The sequence below is a fragment of the Pyrgilauda ruficollis genome, unplaced genomic scaffold (genome assembly GCF_017590135.1).
Source record: "Pyrgilauda ruficollis isolate IOZ18807 unplaced genomic scaffold, ASM1759013v1 scaffold40, whole genome shotgun sequence".
Classification (NCBI taxonomy): Eukaryota; Metazoa; Chordata; class Aves; order Passeriformes; family Passeridae; genus Pyrgilauda; species Pyrgilauda ruficollis.
In genome coordinates, this window is record NW_024525490.1 from 12,339,383 (window position 1) to 12,359,046 (window position 19,664).

At 35.1% G+C, this 19,664-nt stretch overlaps 1 protein-coding gene across 1 annotated transcript in view; it reads left to right on the forward strand.

The window, feature by feature from the left end:
* Positions 1 to 19,664, forward strand: part of MEI4 (meiotic double-stranded break formation protein 4) — a 68,210-nt gene that overhangs the window by 21,453 nt on the left and 27,093 nt on the right. Inside the window, exon 4 of the mRNA XM_041477335.1 lies at positions 10,450 to 10,581. Within this exon, the coding sequence (XP_041333269.1) occupies positions 10,450 to 10,581 (132 nt within the window). The remainder of the gene's footprint in view (positions 1 to 10,449; positions 10,582 to 19,664) is intronic.

Here is a 19,664-nt window from a genome sequence, read left to right on the forward strand (position 1 = left end):
TCTAAATAAAATAGTTTGTTTGCTTCAGATGTCCATCATTCTCTAGCTACTTGCAAAATTGTGTTTTAAAAATATATAAGCAAATGAGTGAAGCGTTAAAAAAATAAACAAGTAGGACTGACCTGCATTTTTTTTTGTATTCATCAGTGTGTGTTGTTCCTTGTATCATCTTGTTAATTTCCTTATTCAACTGAAACATCCCTGGTCTTTCTTCACAAGATGCCCTACAGGTAGTGAATTTCATTGCCTGTTTTAGGATTTTTAGTTTTTATTCTGGATTTTAGAGTATCCTGGAACGACATGATGGTGGTATTTTTTGACACTTAGATGTACCAATTTAGTGTCCCTATGTAGGTAATAAGAGCAAATGATCTGTAATCTTTGGAGCCTAAAGAATGTTTACTGAGTACTAGGTCCCTATTCTAGGATAAATTTTAAAGTTGCCTCTCTCAAAATGAGAGCCTGGACATCTGGTATGCCTATGGATGGATGTACCCATTTGTCTTGATTTAAAATCCATCTAATTCACTGTGTATTGAGTGTTTACCCCAGAACGTGAACATCAAACAAGTACTGTCACCAAATTAAGAGGGCATTGGGTGAAAAGCATGTACCTGTATTTTGGTTAGGAAGCAATCAGATTTAAATCTTTCCAAGACTATTGTGTTTCTAGTACCAGAAACATTTCCACTTTAACGTCAGCATGGTACAAGACTCAGTTTTTAATTGGACATGTTCCTGGTCAGTGTTTTGAAAGGATATGATCATACCTTCCATTGGCATTCCATGGCATCAGGAATGGAGTTATACAGGTGTGGCTCTTTTTTTTTTTGTGTGTGTGTGTGTGTGTGTGTGTGTGTGTGTGTGTGATCACTGGGTACAAAAAAAAAAAAGTTTGAACAGTCTTTAATTGATGATGGTGTTTCCACCATTTCCCATCCTCTTCCTGAATGGAAAGTCAGTAAATAATTGAAATAAATTTAAGTGTGGAAGAGAAATCCAGAGATTATCCAGAGATGGATTTTCTCTTGATTGGAGGAATGTGGCAAAGTCTAAGTGAGAGGTGTCACATCTTAAATGGGAGAAAATACTCTGGTGGATCAGGGGTGTTCCAGGCCTGCAAAGTATTTTTATGAATCATTCAGGAGAGATGGAGTATGTCCTCATAATTTGAAAGAGGCATATTTTCTCTGAATAACTTCACTAAAACAGATGGCTTTTTATGAGATGTGTTGTATCTTGCTTCCACCAAAATATTGACGTAAGAGTCATTACTACTGGCAGCCATTACTTCAGTCAACAGATCCAAAGAGATTAAAAATTGTATAAACCAATTACTAAGGGATAATCTTGGAGGTTCCCAGATTAGAGGTTTGGTTTTCTTTAATCTGAATTCAAAATGGAAATAAACATGTAGCATTCAGAATTAGTAGTGTAAATTTTATCATGTGCTGTGTACCATATATCTCCCACTTTATGCAGGTGGTGATTGAAATATCACAATTGTAGGTTTTAAAAAAAATTTCCATTACTTACAAGGCAATCTTCTGGAAAGAATCACAAACTGTATGAATTTCAGTTCCAGGAAAATACTTAAATCCCTCCAGCATAAAAATATTAAGAATTTTGTTGTATCTAACCTTACTGTCAGAAGGCATTTGTATGGACAGCCATGCAGCAATGTAGTATTTGACACAGCTTTACCTTTATCATCCTCATCATTAAAACTGTCAGGATCTTTCAAGAAGGACAAAGGTCTGTGAGAAACACCTTCAAAAACCTCATAGAGAGAAGTGGCTGTGGATTACACTTAATTAATTAATTACATCTTCAAAAGCAAGCTCCGATTTTTTCACAGCAAGTTAAATAACTTTAAATAATCTTTGAGAACTGGGAAAGGAATCATTATCTCTACCTTAGATGTAAAGGAATAAAAACAGCAGCAGAATTACTTGCTGTAATTGTAGAGTCCTATTGTTTGAAATGTTTCTAATTATAAAGCATTGGAAGCTGTAAGAACCAGCAAAGATATGTGTTCAGAATTTTTTCCTGGATTCAACTGCCTAAAGCTGCCTAAACTCTTGGATAGAGTCTGACCTGAAACTCCAAACTGACATAGGTATCAAAAAGAAAAAACAAAAAAAAAAAAGTTGATCAATTAAGGTATGTGGCAGAAAATAAAAAATTATTTTACATAAAATATTAAATTATTTATATAAAATAATTAAAAATAGCCTTTTGAATTCCCCTTTTTAAAATTTTCTCTTTTCCCCCCATGTTTGGAGAGCAGCTTAGAAATATGCACACAGTTGTTAGACACATAATCTTTTGGAATAAACATTCTGGAAATATCCCAAAAAGGAACCTCAAGTCACATCTGCTCAGGGTGAAGCATGAAGTTTCAGAGGTTCAACAATCTGTGCAAGGCCTAACTTTGCACCTTCTGCTGGCATGATTTTGCATCCCTGTATGGCTGCCACAGAAAAGTTTTTGAGGATCCTGTGTCTACCTCTGGTACAGATGAGCTGTTGCTTTCATGCAGCAAAATGTGTGACAGTCACTGCTGATCTTTGGTGCAAGTCCTTTGTTCCGTCACCAGGTTTTGAGTCCTCAGCACTGACACCTTGGGGGTTTGTAGGGGTGTGTATTGCCTTGCAGTTTGCAAGTTGTTCATTTGTGTTCAGTCACTCCACTGACACACTCTGCTATGTCAGCAGAACCATTGTTTTATTTATGTAGGTTCCTTTCAAGTCCTGCTTTCAAGCAGACCAAAGTGTACTATAAAACTCTGTGAGATTGTACTCAGTTGGCAGAGCCACTGGCTCTGGCTTTCAAATGGACTCTACAACCTGACAAAACATGGGAAAACATTTTGCATGGAAAACTCTGGTAGGAGCAATGGTATGTAATTACAGCCCCAGTGGAGTAGAAACTTCAGAAAGGAAGCATTGAAACATTGTTTTGTGCTTAATCTACCTGCTTGGGATTTGACAATGTTTGTCTTCATCCACCTCCACAGAGACACAGCAAAATGTATATTTCTCGCTCACTCACTGGCACTGCAATGTGCCTGGCACTGCAATGTGCCTGTTGTGTTGATGTTTGTGTCTGTTGTCCAGAATGTGTTTGAACAGGGCATAATTTCTCCTGTATCAGAAGAATACAGCAGTTATATGGAGGCACTGGGGATTCCCAACTCCCTGTGCTGTTTAGTGTAGCATATGTGCTTTGTATTTCTGGTGGAGGTTTTGGACAGCTCATGGCAGTAGAGCACTTCAGAGATGACATCCTGGAGCTTGCCTGGAAGCCTCCTGTGGTGAATCTGGGCTTGCTGTAGGTTCATAATATATGGAATTAGCTTTAAAAAGTCAAAGCCGTCTAACAGAAATTAAGACGCTTTATATGTGACATATTTACATCTCTTGTCTATACAGCTGTGTGAAACTTCAAAATAGTTATTGTGAGGGAATTTAGAGTCTCATTCATTACTTTGGAGATAGAAGAAAAATAGGTGTATCTTTAGCCTCTTTCAGGGCCATTCAGTTGTGTTCCAGGCTGTCATGGCTGAGTGTGTCACAGGGTTCTGCATTACGTGGGATTTCTGTGGTGTGATCCTTAGCGGGGTCACACAAGTTTGTCAGCACTGTAGACAATTTCAGTTCAGTCGTTGTACTTCTTTTAGATGCAGTTGTTACTTTAATTCAGAGCCTGGCTAATGCATCTGTTACAGGCCAAGATCCTGGCCTTCACCCTGGGTTTTTTTACAGAGATCTGTCTGTATTTCTTGGACCTTGTGTTTTAAGGAGTTAACCTTAAAACACAAAGACACTACTTTTGGGATTCTAACGTTGAGCTGTTTTGAGCTGTTGTTCAACAAATACCTCATCTGTCTGGCCCATCTTTCTCATAATCTCTTTCAAGCAAGACCTAGAAAGAAGAGAGATGTGTTTCAGTGGTCTGTTGTTTGCTTCTTCTCATGCTATGTTTAAAACATCAGTACTGACTTTGAAGATGATGTTAAGTCATGAATTGCCACTCCAGTCATACAACACACACACACACACACAAAAAAAAGGTTATGTGATATTTCTTTCCTTTTTTTAAAACCTTTTTCTTTTTCAGAAATTGGCTACCTTTAGGATAGTTGTTTTGAAGTTACTAGCATTAACTAGTTACTAGCATCTGGAGGGACATTAAGACATCAACATAGTTTTAGGAAATTCTCTTATCCTCTTTGGGGTTTTACTACCCATTTTAATTTTTCCTCTCATGTTTCATCTAAAAGCAGTTATGTAAAATTTCGCCACTGCTCAGAATTGATTGATTGATACTATTGATAACATTTAACAGAAAAGCAATTGCAGGAGTTCTGAGTAGTATTTTACTGCCTTTACTGGGTATTTGTGTGAGAAAGAATTCACAATTCTTCATGAAAGTAACAAGTTGAAAAGTAACACATTGAAAAGCAGAAAGAGAAATGTTTAAATCTCAGTGGCAATTATATAATGAAATGTATATGTGTGCTTGTGCAGTTAAAACAGCACACATTCATCAGAGCCATGGTTTTGAATGTTTTCTTATTTAGGATACAATTTATATGATTCATTAATGACTGAATTTTCCTCTAAGAGAGTAGTCATAAATTTACTCTGATGCTTGAATACATGCAACAGTATGCATTTAATACATGCTACAGCTAGATGTGGTTGACAATAAATTTCCCCAACTGTGTATAGGTTTGCAGTATCTTTTGTCAGCCACAGCCAAGACAGGACTAAATTCATTGGTTTGTAAGAGTCTTTCCTGCTTAGGGACAAATAAGATTTAGAAATAGTTTTTCATGTCACTGGTGGTTTTCAAGTGTAAAATGAGCAGGCTTCAGTTTTCCTAATTAATTGAGTCCCAAGGGGAATGCTGTGGGTGCATTTTCATCTGCCAAAAGGTTTTGCTTTTATAGGGGAAGAGAACTTCATTTGTATGAATATTAAAACATGTTGCCTGGATTTTGAGGTCTAGTAAGAGTCAATGCTTGAATCTCTTGATTATTGAATTAAATTTTCTCAGCAATCTGTTGTCCTTATGTAGAGAGTTAAGTCAAATGGTAATCATAATCCATTGTCTTGAAAATTGCTACTGTCGAAAGCAATCACCAAACTGACTGACCCTCATTTACTTCAGTAAAGTGGATCATAGAAGTAACTAGACAAGAAAGAATGAAAGAAAATGTTGTCCATCTTCCTCTTTCAGCCAGCCTCAGCTGATACAGATCATACACTAAAGGTACAATTATGGAAGAAATACAGGACAAAATCAGCAGATACTGAGTGGGCTGAAACTCCCCATCAGACAAGAGCCTGTAGGCTTAATGCCTCTTGCAAAAAGACTTAGTCAATAGGCTTCCCTTGACTAGGGACGTGTAGTAAATCCCAGTCACAAGGTTCCCTGTGTTGCCACAGGTTTTCAAGCTGCTCATGGTTGTTCTTCTAAGGCAGCTCTCCACACTCAGTCCAGCTCTTGAGGCAGAGAGCAATCTCTCCACTTCTCCTTCCTCCCCTGTCTGTTCTGAACACTCTTTAGCCTTCAATAATCATGCTCCAGTCATGGGATTTTTCCCATTGAGCTTCAGTAATGGCAACAAGGTTGTAGCTTTCTAGCAGCACAGTGGCTTCCAGCTCCTCCAGTTTTTGTCCATGCTGTGTGCATTGGTGTAAAGGCACTTCAGCTGAGTTGTCAGCCCATATCACCTTCCTAGAGGAACACCCATGAATTCCTTTCAGACATTTGCCTCCCTGGTGTTTCCCTGTTGGCTTCTGTTACCTCAGGAGTCCCTGGCTCATCTCCTTAAGACTGCAAGTGTGCTTCAGTGTGGCTAGCAGGTTTCAGAGTCAGCAGCAGAGGATCCTCACTAGCACCCCATGGCTCTAATCTTTGCATATCACCCCACAGAGTGCCAGGGACAAGCCTGATACTGATAGCCGGCAGCAGAAAAGCCAACTGATGGTTCTACTGGAGAACATTAGGTTAAGAAGAGTGGAGAAAAGTATGAACAAGATTATGAAAGAGGATAAATTTAGCCTAGGTATTAAGAAGAAATTCTCTACTGTGAGAGCAGTAAGATGCTGAAACTTACTGTCCTTAGAAGTTGTGGGTGTGCCAGGCCTGCCGCTGTTCAAGGTCAGGCTGGATAAGGCCTTGAGCAACCTGGTCTAGTGGGAGATGTCTCTCCCCGTGACAGAGAGGGTTGGGAGTAGATGATCTTTAAGGTCCCTTCCAACCTTTACATTTCATGATTGTATGATTCTGTGAAGGGGGAATGGCTGAGTAAGGGCTGGAGATGTGGTCTATAGAGCAAAGAAGTGAAATAATATGTATCAATTTTCGAGACTGATGGAAGAAATATTGGCAAGTAAACAGGAAGAGAGAGATACATGAGAACCATCAATTAACAAAGGTAGCAATGTGAAGATAAAAGGAGTGCTAATGTTCTCTGTATAAAAGTGAGGTTTTCAACTGGCGTTGATGATTAGGAGTGGAAGTCAGGTTGGACTAAATGGGCAAGGGTAATGTGAAGTCAAAGATTAAAATAGTTTTGTTTGTAACACTTCACAATTTGAGGATTCCTGCAATAATTATTTGCCTGTCCTCTACTGCCAAATATGTAATTTTTTTATTTTTTTTGGGAAAGAGAGCTGTTACTTAGGACAAAAACTGTAAATTAGCAAAACAGAAAGTAAGGTGCAGCTGTCACAGCTGCATGGTGTAGTGAATCATGCAACTCACAAAGGAATTAAACTCAGAAATTTTAGATATCCACTATTAAATAAAATCTAACATGCTGATAAATGAGTTCTAAAAAACAAGTTCCTTAAGTTTTTTATGCTGTTTCCTGGGAAACAGGGCTTACAGTGTGTATGCTGTCTACTTTAGTTATCAGTCATTTCCTCTGCAAGTAACTTTTGGTAGTCAGCCTGAAATCACTTGGAAAGAAGTGAAAGGTCAATAATACCTTCAAGTAGGCTTTAAAATCTGTAGCTGGGTGAAGGAGAGACCAAGTTAGTAAGCCTGAGATAAGTTGAATGTTGACATTATACATTCATTTTGGCAACAGCCACGTAGACAATGCACGCATCCTTCCCAGCTGCTGTCACAGCATTGCCCTCTCTTGCTCTGCATCCTGAATAACGTGGAAGACAGCAGAACCTGAGGTGTGGGAGGAGGGCTGGGGGGAGGCGATGAAGGACCTGAACAGTGAACCAGACTCCATTATTTCCTGTTTCTAATGGTATATTTTTTACAATCTAGTTTTCTCTGACTGCTTTTACCTGACAATTTCTGAAATGCATTGGTTTTATTTCATCTACAACGTTAAACAAGCCAAAGGGATTAAAAGATTTCTGTTCCTTTTTAACATTGGATAGATTAGAGAGCTGAACATATGCTTTTATCTTTAATGAAACTATGTACTATTAGATTTTTTTTAATGTTTCCAGAGTATAATTAGCAATACATGAACATTGATGTACAACAAGGTCTTACTTTTGTTTGCTATTTGCAGATTCATTGCTTATATGCTGCATTGCTTATATGCTTATTTGTTCTACATGCATTTAATGCATACAGTCTATGAACATTATTTTAACCTTCTTTGTTGTCTCTTATTTTCTTAAAATATTCTTATAGGAATGTAAGAGATTTGCCAAGATACAATATAAAACCAACGTTTTTTAATAAATCAGTGGGATTTAAAATATCAGTGTCAATATTTATTAAATATAATTTAAAATATATTTTCATTAATGTTACTGGGAAATATTTTTATTATAAGGATACATTTAATAAGAATATTTTTAAATATTAATAAGTTCACCAGTGGCATTTTGCTGTGCCATTGATACTCATATCTCAGGTACCCTAAGTGGCATCATTACAAAATACAAAATACCTACTTCTCTTAGTAGAGGCTGAGTCTTTAAATTTCAAGATCCCTTGTTATCTAGTCTTCCAAAATTCCAAGTAGAAAATGCAAACTCTTGCCAAACCATAAAAGATTTGGAAATTTTGTGAAAGATTCTATTTTAGTTAAATCTCAGCTGCTAATACTTTTTGTAGTAATAATTACATCAAAAAAAAATCATTGCTTCATTATCTATCAAAAAATTATGTAAGCAAATAGAAAAGAGCTTAAACAGGAACAACAATATTCAAGTTTTACTGTGATCTTTGGGAGAGGTAACCTTGAAAAACTGCTCTGGATTGCCTAGTTTGCTTGCTCACCAAAGGCAAATTAGCAAGTATACTCAATGTTATTCTCTGAAAATATAGAACTGTAAAATTTGTATCCCTCTTTAATTTATTAAAAGAAATAAAAAATGAATGGTAACTTTACTGAAAAATGTGCCATTTTTTAAGCATTTTTTAAACCTTGAGTTGAAGCAGTTGTACCTTTGGGAACAGGGGTGCTGTCAAGGCAGAGCTATCCAGGTTTTTCAAACTTGTTTCTAGTAGATACTGTGGAAGACACTTTCAAAATGGTAATTTCTACCTTATTTTTAGAAAGAGGACTCATTGTTTTGTTAGGAAGGGTACATATTTCCAGTATATGAAAGTCTCATTTTAATTCATGTATCCTCAAAGCATATGTAGGTGCATGCATTACATTATCCCTTCATATCATTTCAATTGTTCAGAAACCTATTTTTATCACATCTTCATTCACATTTCATATTTATAGTCTCTTTGGTGTGTGTGTTGATGAATTATTTCAATTACACAGGTTTTCAAAGCTGTATGTGTACAATTTATAAATTGTTTTTAATTGGAGGAGTTTACTTTGTATCTCTGCATGGAGATTTGGTTCTGAACTTGAGACTTGTATGTCTTCTGTAGATTTCTCTTGGTGCTTGTTTTGGGATTACATGCAGAAGTGAGATGATTGAGAGCAAAGTTTTATTAAAGTTGGATTGTTCTGGCTGTGCATAGGAGTCTCATGTTGCACAGATGATAACCAAGCTGATCCAACTCTTTACCAGCTGGAAGAGGCTGGTAAATAGACATTGCATCAGCTGCTGATCAGGCAGTCAAGCAAGAACTGCACATGCGAAGCTTCCTAATTAATGGGTTTTACAGCAAAAGATTTCAGTCACCTCACTGTCCACTTACCCAGCCCAAAATTTGGTCAGTGACAATTTTACAGGAGACTGTTGAAAACCATAGTAAAGTCAAGGTAAATGTCTCCCCTAAATAAAATCATGTTGTCTGCTACTGGAACACCTTCCTGTCTTTCGTGTGTTTGGAAAAGTTTTCCAGCAGGATTCATCCAATGCAAACTTGTAAATGATGGGCAAGTATTTTTATTCACATATATATGTGTGTACATAGGTATATCTATATATGTATATAGATATATATATATATAGATACATAGATATTTGTCTGCATGTGTATACACATGTGAGTTGGCTGAAGGTATAATCTAGATTGTTAATAGGATGCAGTAATCTGTTTTGAGTGGTTAAGGCATCATAGTTATTTTTAGGCATACAGATTTGTGTAAGAATAGCCTTTTGTCAGTCAAAAATACTCATTTACAAAGAGTTACTGAATATTAATATTATAGGGGATACACATTTATATAAAAACACAAGTTATTTTAATTGTAATTAATGTGTCTTACTTCTTTTTCCTTTGAAATATCCCAGTATATTTACGTAGAGAAAAATCTTGTGTACTTTGTAGAGAAGTATGTTTCATTACATAATAGCTATTTATTTCAATTTCAGGGAACAAAGAAAACAGTTTGGTTTTGGGGTTTTTTTTGGTTTTTTTTTTTTTAGTAGAAGAAACTGTGGCAAAAAATTACTAACATAATTCTCATGTAAGTCTACATCACTTCTCTAGTGGTTCAGGAGAAACGCATTGTTAAAGAACAATATGAAAGTGAATTGTTTGAATTTGAAAATACTTGCAGATACATAGCGTGTCTTCTAGCAGTTTGCATTTAATCAGGTTTTTTCCTGATAACTATATTGACAGAACAGCTTAGAACAACTCTCAGCTTACATGTTTGAATTTCAAAGAATGTGTTCATTTATTTGTCAAGCTGTGAAAAGCAGAACTGTATGTGCAGGGTAGTCACCAATTTGCTATGAGAGGAGATAGGTATGATGACATCTAATCCTGAAAAGTGGTGTCCTGGGGAGTTCACACTTTTGGAGAAGTTTGTTCCTGTGACAGTTTCCTGTAGTGTTAATCTTGTGAGGATGGATATCGATTTCTCATAGATCTCATATGTCTGTAATCAATACAGTTTTAAACGCTAAAATTTTGAATTGGTCTTTATCTTTCACCATTTTAATATGTAAATCCCATTTCTACTTAAAGTGATCGTTTAAGATAAAAAAAGACTGAGATGCATTTTGAAAGATTAAATTTACTGTTATTTCTCTTTAGTTTCAGGCACTGCATTCTGTATCACAAACGCTGGGTTTGCTAGGAAGGAACAACATACTAAGAAATTCTTTAATATCCCTTCTCCTCTCAGGAGTCCGTCAGTTTGCTGAGCAGTTGTTGCAGGCCCACCAGGTACTGTCATCTTTTCTTTTCAAGAAAGCCCAAAGAGTGGTGGTGGGCAGTGTTTTGGGTGTATTTATTTGTTTCTTAAAATGTGAAAAAAAGCATCATTCTACAGAATATTCAGATTTAAGAACCCAGAAAGTGCTAGGAGCTACCTTAAACAGCAAATTCAAAAAGAGAGGCATAAAGAAAGAAAAAATTCCATACAGAAAGATAAAATTATCAGACTGGATAATAAATAGACTGTATAGGTTTTTAGATCATACTATATAATTTGCAAAATACTTGAAATAATGAGTTAGAGGACTTAGTACAATGTATAAATTGTTGACGATGCAGGCAATACAACTTTGGTATTCAGCTAAACAAACAATATAACTTTGGTATTCTCTCTCTAGCTCATGTAAAACTGGAAAGTCAACTGCTTTATTTTATTTCAGAATTAGATTTCATGTTTCACTTTATTATTATTTCAAATTATTAATTTTCATGATGCAAAAGTTATCCAGCACATAGTATTGTATTTAGTTTGTTACAATGAGTAGGAGCTAAAGAGCAGAATAAAACTTTTGGTAAAATTTATTTTTAAATTAAATTATTTCCAGTAAACTACTGAGGAAAGAGAGAGAGAATAGATGTTCCTTCAACATTTGAAAAAGAGATATATGAACTAATAAGGGTTTCATAGATTTTTTTCATACATTTGTATGTGTTGGTATGTATTTTATGCAAAATGTTCAGCTTCACTTGGGATTGCAACTTGATTTTACACTATCCTAAAAACTTTTTATTCGGTGAAAAATAAATTTATTGATACCTATCAAAAACATTCACCATAGATTGATTTTGTAGTGGTCTAATTTAACAAAAGGCTTAAGTGTTGCTCAAACAGTCTTAACTTTTTCTCTCTAGGATATGATGTAGTAGTAAGTTTGGACTGTTGGAGATGGAGTATGTAATTACCAACCCAAATTTCTAGTGTGTTTGAATCATATTCTGAAAATGCCAGTTTTGAAAGAATCAGACAATGAGCTGTGCTTTATTTTAGGTTATTGTTAGCATACAAGATTTATTGATGGAAACCAAAAGTCAACAGACTTTTGACAATTATAATGATAGGGCAGAGTGTAATTTAAAACAATAATTATTTTTTTAAGTTTAAAGCAGCTGTTCATTTTTAACATTATTAAATCTCACCTGTTCAACAGAATTAGTCATCTTTCTTTTCAGAGTTTTGCCAGTGGCAACACAGAACCTTTCAGTTGCCCACAGTGATGTCAAGCTCATACTGAGCTTGTCAAGCTCATATTGTGCTTTGCTGAGTTAGTTACTATGGAACTGCTTAACCTTGCCATACTGTAATTATTTTTAATGCTTTCATATTTGGTGAAGCCTCAGGAGCTGGGCATCTGTCAGTCTGTAGCTGACACTCAGTAGGACTTTGAAAACTGCAGTACATGTAGGGAAAGTAACTGAAGTTCTGATTTTCTTAGCTTGTGGTGGTCAGTGTTTTTAAAGTTCATGCATTCTTGCACTTAGTCCTAATAGATGTATTGTGTTCATTTACAAACACTCATATATTTTGTATGTGAGGATATTCTGGAAAGAGATCACAATAGGACTCAATTTTGATGCCCTGATTTATGGACCTGCTTCCAAATGTTTCTGAATTTGTGTAGCATGACTTCTGGTAAATATGATTCTAAAAAGGATTAAAGTATTTTTTCTTGTTTTATAATCAAATCTAATGATACGATATCTGTTTGAAATAAAAAAAAAACCCACCAGCTTTAAAAAAAAACCCTCTTAAATTAGAGTTTGGGGAAAGGTAATACTTCATATAATCAAACTTCATTAGCTGACAAGTATTCTAATTGTGTTTTGTTACTTAAGCAAAACCACTGTTAATTGCAAAGAGTATCTCCCATTTAAAGCAATCAAATTAGAGATTCTTAATTTTAGTTATGATTAGATGTGTGGAAATACATGAGGTTTGTTTTACTTCATTGTTAGTTTTATTGTTGTTGGCACATAGGAGAAACAAAAGAGTTATCTCAGGCATGTATCCAGGTTAGTTTGCAATTAATTTTTGAACATTTGATGGAAAACAAAAATTGAAAGAAATAGCTTATTCATCCAAGCAAATTTCTGTTTTATTTTTTATAGTAATAATTATTTTTAATTGAAGATAGTTTTCAACACTGACTTGGAATAAAAACAACATTCCTTTTAATTTTTCTAAATGAATCATCTAGTTAGCTCAACATTTTTAATTTCCTCATTAAGACGTGAGCTAAGTTCCAAGTAGTTTGCCAAATGCATGAATTCAAGAATATGCAACTTTATATTCCATCATGTCTTCAGTAAGAAGTGTGCTCAGCTCAACCCCTTGCAGGTTTGTGTCTACATCTTTGATAAATATTGAAAATATTTTACTTTTGAGTTCTGACTGATTTTAGAGAGTTTGTAACTGTGTCCTCTTGGAACAAGTTTATCAGTCTATGACCCACAGTTCCAAAACACTATCTGTGCCCCATGCTTTACAAATTAAAAAATTAGGTTGTCTATTGGAGAGTGTTTCTAATAAACTACAACAAAAAAGTACAAAGATTACTCTGAATATTTTTATATTATTGTCTAATTGGTTGAATCCTTTAATCTTACAATAGGCAAATTTATGTCAAATATATGAATCATAAAATTTAGTATACCATATTTCCACATAATAATACGGAAAGTAAAAGTAATTAAGGGGCATGTAAAACAGTATAGTTATCCTGATTTTCCACACAGTTAAGATGGATTTTATGTAACTAAACTCTTAAGCAAGTTAGTAGTTTGCTTTAATTCATTTAAGTATTTCATCATGGGCTCAAAGTAAAGCTCATACTTAAGTGCTTTGCTGACACCAGCATGCTGAATTCTAGGCAAAAGCATATTAATATAAACTCAATTGGATCTCTTTATTTTTACAGATGTTGTATATGGTCTTTTGAGTTTTATCTATAATAGGAAGCTTTCATGCTTCATAAATAAAATTTATAAGAATACTGTAATTGAACCTTAACTTACTATGAAATAGATATTTTCTGATCCACAATTGGATTTCTACTGCAGAATAGATATAACTGTAAGATGCTAAGATTTCAGAATCAAAGGTTTCACATACTGTGGAAGATGGATTAATTTTCAAATGTTGAGCTCCTCTCATGATAGCAGTTCTTCCTTTATGATAACTTTCAAAGACAGAAGGCCAGAAATGGAAAGCATATAGTGGTTACTGGGTTTCCTGCTCATTTCTAATCTCCTCAGTATTAATTCCAAGAATTCTGAAAAAGAAAATTAGAAACCAGAAAACAGATTTTGAAATAGGAAAGAAAGACATACTATGAGGTTTTGGAAAGCTCTGTTATTCAGCAATTGCTGATGCATAGCTTAGGTAGCATTACCCAAGTTTTATATCACAGTACTTTCTATATACCATTTTTACTTTTTTGAAAATTTAAAATACTTTTATCACAAAAGCTGTACACTGTATAGCTGTGTGTTTGGGGTTTTGTAATCAAAGCACCAAATTATATGTAATTCTCAATATTATATGTAAGCATTAAGTCCAAATTCAGATGTAGGTGCTGACTTCTCACGTGAAGTGAATGACAGAGGATATAAAGGGTGACCTCTTTAGTTTAGGTGTATGTAGTAGACCTTGCTGTCTGTTTCTTGTAAAAGTCAACCAAGCAGCTGAGGTTAGCTAAAAAATTTGCCAAGATGAAAATAGATAGTCATGCAAGGCTTTGTTGAATGTTACATAAATTCTTGAAAATTGGGCGCATTGCAACAAAACAGCTTTGACTCAAAAGAGCCAAAGGAGTTAGACATAAGGTGGGATTTGTCTCAGCTGAATTCAGATTTCTGTCATATGACTTTCTTACTTTAACTTTCCGTGGTACTCAAGGGAGGGGAAAAGTAATTTCTTGTCCAACCTATGTTCTCGTACATAATTATGATAATTGGTCCTAGAGTTGTTTGCTTCTTTCTTCTGGCTATGAGAAAGGATATTTAAGTTGATAACCTGAAATGGAGATATTTATGTTAAAAAATTCCAAAGTTAAGGGACGAAAATCCCATAATATCTCTACAAAAATGTCTTTTTTGGATGATCTGGCAAAGAGATGTTATTTGAGCAAAGACGTGATCCTGAAGAACATTGTAACAGGTAGTCTTGCAAAGCATACTTCTGTCTGTACACTGACCAACTTATGTGAGTAACATTATTAGATGTTTGGAACAAGTTACATTTTAGTTACTGTAATTAATAAGTTAAGTTAACTTAGTTATCATATATTCGAATTCTGTTCATGTCCACAAGAGGCTGGAGAGTGATGATGATGATGGATTGTACAGAATATGTGGATTGGAGCTTCTTGTAAGATGCGTTCAGCTATGGTGTGTCTGATGCATGTGCCTCTAAATAGGCAGACCTGTAAAACCAGCAGTCTATGCAGGCAGTGTATTGAGGCAGAAAAAGAACCAAGGGAAGCACAGAAGCACTATGATTTTGAGTATTTCCCAAGATTTTCATTGCTATTCAGCACTGTGTAGCTAACAGGCATGTCAGTGGAATGTCAAAAAGGAACAGCTCTATATGGAAGCAAATGAAGGGTTGAAATATTCCTGTCGCTGGAGAGCCTTTTTTTTTTCCTAGCTGGCCTGCAAATTAGAGACTTTGTGAATGTCAGGTTGGACAAGCTCAGTTGGTAATCAGTTCATCAGGAAAAATGGAGTTTTCCTGTAGCTGGGTTCAGCTAGATGATCGAAAGGTTTAAAGTGCTGAGAACTGAGCCTTTACTGTCAGAGCTGATCTTCATAAGCCTTTCTCCATGTATCCATTCTGTATCCAGTGGTTGCTCTAGGGCAGGTGTGGTACACACCACATGCTTTATTCCAAAGGCAAGTGTGTCTCATGTGATGTAGAGAGTTCCTCAGACAAGCTCCTCTTTCCAAGAAGTTTACTTTGTTTATGCAGTATGTCTAATCTCTTCAAACATAAGTTTATATACACTGCAATAAAGGTTTCCTATGGGTTCGAAAAGAAAGCTATACTATTTTTTTTATACTATTATTTCTCAACTGTGATGGAAAATTACTAAAATAGTTAATAAGAAAAAAATGACTGAGAAGATTATGCAGCTAGAGAAGCTAAATACCTTTTGCAGTCTGCTGTTGTTTGAGGTACTAAAATGGCTATCAAGTATATTTGGCTTTTTATAATTTCTACTGTTGACTTTTGCTGATGCATCAGATTAATAATACTTCACCTAGGTAAAAAACAAGAGATTGGTGTTATGTAGACCTTATGAAAATAATTTAACTTGAATCTGGACATCTGTTCATCCTTTCTAAGATGTAATGTCTTTCCTCATTATGCTTGTAAGCAGAGATTGTACTGTATTTCAAATTGTGACTTGTTAAAGATGCTGCAAAATAGTGCTCTGAGTAAATGCAATGTAGTTTTTATTCCATGCAACTGCTGATGCTACTGATAGCAAAGGAAATAATGGATGGATATAATAATTAGTATATCTGCATTTTTTTCTTATAAACCTAGTGTGGAGATACAGTTTTGGGAATACGTAAATCTCTTCCCTGAAAGGAGGGATGAGAGAATCAGTCAAGACTTGGTATATGCCAAAAGAGTCCCATACAACTTTGAAGTGTATACCTGCTTTTGCTGCATATGTCATCCCCTATTACAGATTAGATTTTAAGATGCTTACATGTCAGACAGAACTGGAAAATGACAAATGGTTCATGCAGTGTTCTCTTCCCTATCATATTATCTTGAAATGATACCATTAAGGAGAAAGGAGTTTAGAAGTGCTCCGACAGAACTAAAAGGTAGCAGGGCTTTGACTACACTCAGGTGCTTGGCAAAATTGAGGATGACATGTAATCAGAAAATCTCAGATGTGTTTGGGAACAGAAATAGCAAATATTGATTACATGAGGAGAACTGTTGACTAGGGTCTTATTATTCTTAATATTGGTGAATCATGTCATTCATGGAAAGATAATACTGGAAAAGGAAAAATGCTTAATTAAAGATACCAAAATATATTATATCTCAAAAAGCTGCTAAGTAATATTTCTGGAAATCTTGTTTCAAACTGTGCACAAAATTCAGGCTTAAAAAAAAACCAAAACCAAACAAAACTAAAAAAAAAATCCCATAAGCCAAAACCCAACAAAACCAAAAATAACATGATTATAAATTAAATTAAATTGCCTATTTGAATTTCTGATGCAGTTAAGCTTTCATTACACCTTTTTAAAATGTGGGTTGATGCTGCTTTTGCGTCCTTATTCTCAGTGTTAATACTATTCATTTTTCTATTGCTTTCTTTACAGCTCGTTTAGTTCTTTTGCATGCCTGAAAGCAGAACATGAATAAGGACAAAGCGTCAGATTTTTGTGGCATGTGTGGTATACCTGCTAGTCTGGAAGACCATTTGATTTTTACTTAAACCTGTATCTTCAAATAGATAGTTTTAATGTTCCTGTTAGGCTCCCTTCCTCATTGAGCATTCCTGCTTACAGATAATGATTTGCAAAATGGAATGATGTTACAGAAAATTAAGCACTGCTTCCTTAATGCTTTTTGAGTATTGCAGTTGTCTATGTGAATAGCATATATAGATATTATATGTGCTCTTAAAAGTTCAATTTCCAGGAAAGGTAACAGATTTTGTTACAGATTTACCTTTGGCTTTTGATTTTGGAGAATTGTTTCATGCCTTCATTATGCATGCTTTTAACACAGTTTCACTAAGTGCTTTTTTGGGATACATTATAAATGCGCAGTTCCTGTGTCAGTGGCTTTGCAGTCTGTTTGCTGCTTTAGTATTCCACATCTTCATAAAATGGAAAAATAAAGAGTTGTAGTCCTAGAATTTCTAACTGGGAATTGCTGATAAAATTATTTTTTGTTTAAAGAGTAACTACAGCTTATAATTAAAACTCTTTTTAAGACCTTAGATAAATATAGTAAAATGTAGGTGGAAACTATAGAATTACAGAGGATATTAGTGTAAACTTATAACTCCATCTTTCTTTCAAAACATTCTTTTCATTTTACAGGGCACATCAATATCTTGGATGTCTTAGCTTTGCACTCACTTGTCTTTCTAAACATGTGTGACAGATCTGTACATAATGACTTAGAACATCAGAACCTCCTTTGTTTGTTTCATTTGGTTTTGCTAAAAATACATTTAAAGCAGTGTTTATCTACCTATAGAGTTTATGCATAGCCATCACTATTTTAAAGACCAAGAAGATTTACTGATGTTTGTGTGGTGCTTTCTAAAATGTTCAGGTGCTGCCACCACAGTTGGAAGGAGCTGCTGTCCCAAGTTTGGTTCTGAAAAAAGCAGAATTTGTCTCTCATGGATTTAACTGATGCAGAAGTTATTAACAGAGTAGGTTTATATCAGGAATGAAAGATATTAGCTGCATAGAGTTTGCTTTGTAGCTAAGTTGAAATTACGGTTTGCATGGCTGAGACATGGAAGATGAAATTTGGTTTCATAGCATATTTTAAACTTAGTATATATTTTGTGTGACAGAACTCTGCCTGGCTGGTTAAGTCTTGATCTGGCAAGACAGCAAAGCACTATTAATTCTGTGCCCAGAGGGGAAAGTGGGCTCCACAAGTGGTGTCAACTCCTATTCATTGTTACATTGACAGCATTTCTGGTGTAGATTTAATTTAGGGAGATAGGTTGGGATGATCTAAAGCTGAACATCTTTACAGAAGGTATCGGAGATAGATTTAAGGTTGTTGCGCTGAGGACTTACGGATCTGAGGGTTCAGTTTTAGGTAGGCATTGATGATGTAGCCTCAGTCTGCAACTGATTCAGTGCAGCTAATGTATTGGTGGACCTGAGTAAGTGTCAGAGTAAGAGTGAGTTTATTAGGAGTCATAGGGACTTGGAAGATACGGGAATGGGATACTGGACTAGGTTTGTGGTGAGGGAGAAAGAGAGTAGCAGCTAAGTGTGTTTAGATCTGCATGTTAATTATGTGAGTTGCTGGATTTTTGTAAGGCTTGGATGTCCAGGATTTGTGCAGCAGAGGATGTTTTGTTGAAGTTGGAGGTGTGCCTGAAAGAGAAGCTGAAGTGTTCTCAGGCAGGATATATTATTTATATGGCTTGATTAGATTGAGATTAAGACATTGCTGGTTGTAGTCTTGAACTTGTATGAAAGGCAGACAACCAGATACCTGTGCTGAGTTGAACCATAATTGTCAATGCACACTTGCACACATATACTATTACAGAAGAATTTATGGCAGCACAATTTGTGTTGCATGTCCTGTAGAATTATTTCTTTTCTGCTAAAGTATACATTTGAAATGCATGTAGCACCAACATTACAGAATTAAAAGTAGTTTTAGAAAATAAACTTCTTCAATCCCCTCCAGTTTAGCTTCCTATTATATAAGAAGGTATTATTTTCACTTGATTGCAATAGCAATTCACACAGGGAGAAGTCAAATGCATAGAGCAGAAAAATAAGAAAAATAGAAGAACAATATATGTTTATTTCTCCTCTGTCATAGACAATGACACCCCAGGTTGCATGATTATAGTGCAGACTTTGAAGATGTAACTTGCACGTTTTGATTTTCTTGGCATCTGTCATTCCTGGAATTGAGTTGGCAAAGCCCAATTAAACCTCTGGGTGTATTGTCTTGAAACAAGGTCATTTGGTTTCTGTTTCATCTTTATAATTAATTCTTTCATTAAAAGTTAGTACTAGTGCCTCTTGAGTTTTCAGATTATTAAACTTCTAGCTGAACTTGCAGTTTTCAAGAATGCTTTATGGAGCCTTATCATTTAATCAAAGATCTTTTACTAAGCCTAGCTACAACATTTTATACAGAACACTATTGCAAATTGTGTATGATAAATATGAGAGAGTGGAGTAATAGAGTTAAAAATTTAAGTAGTATTTCTGCCTACTACTATTATTGGCATAAGTTATAAAAAAACGTAGTTTAGAGTAACTGAATAAGTTAACCATTTTGA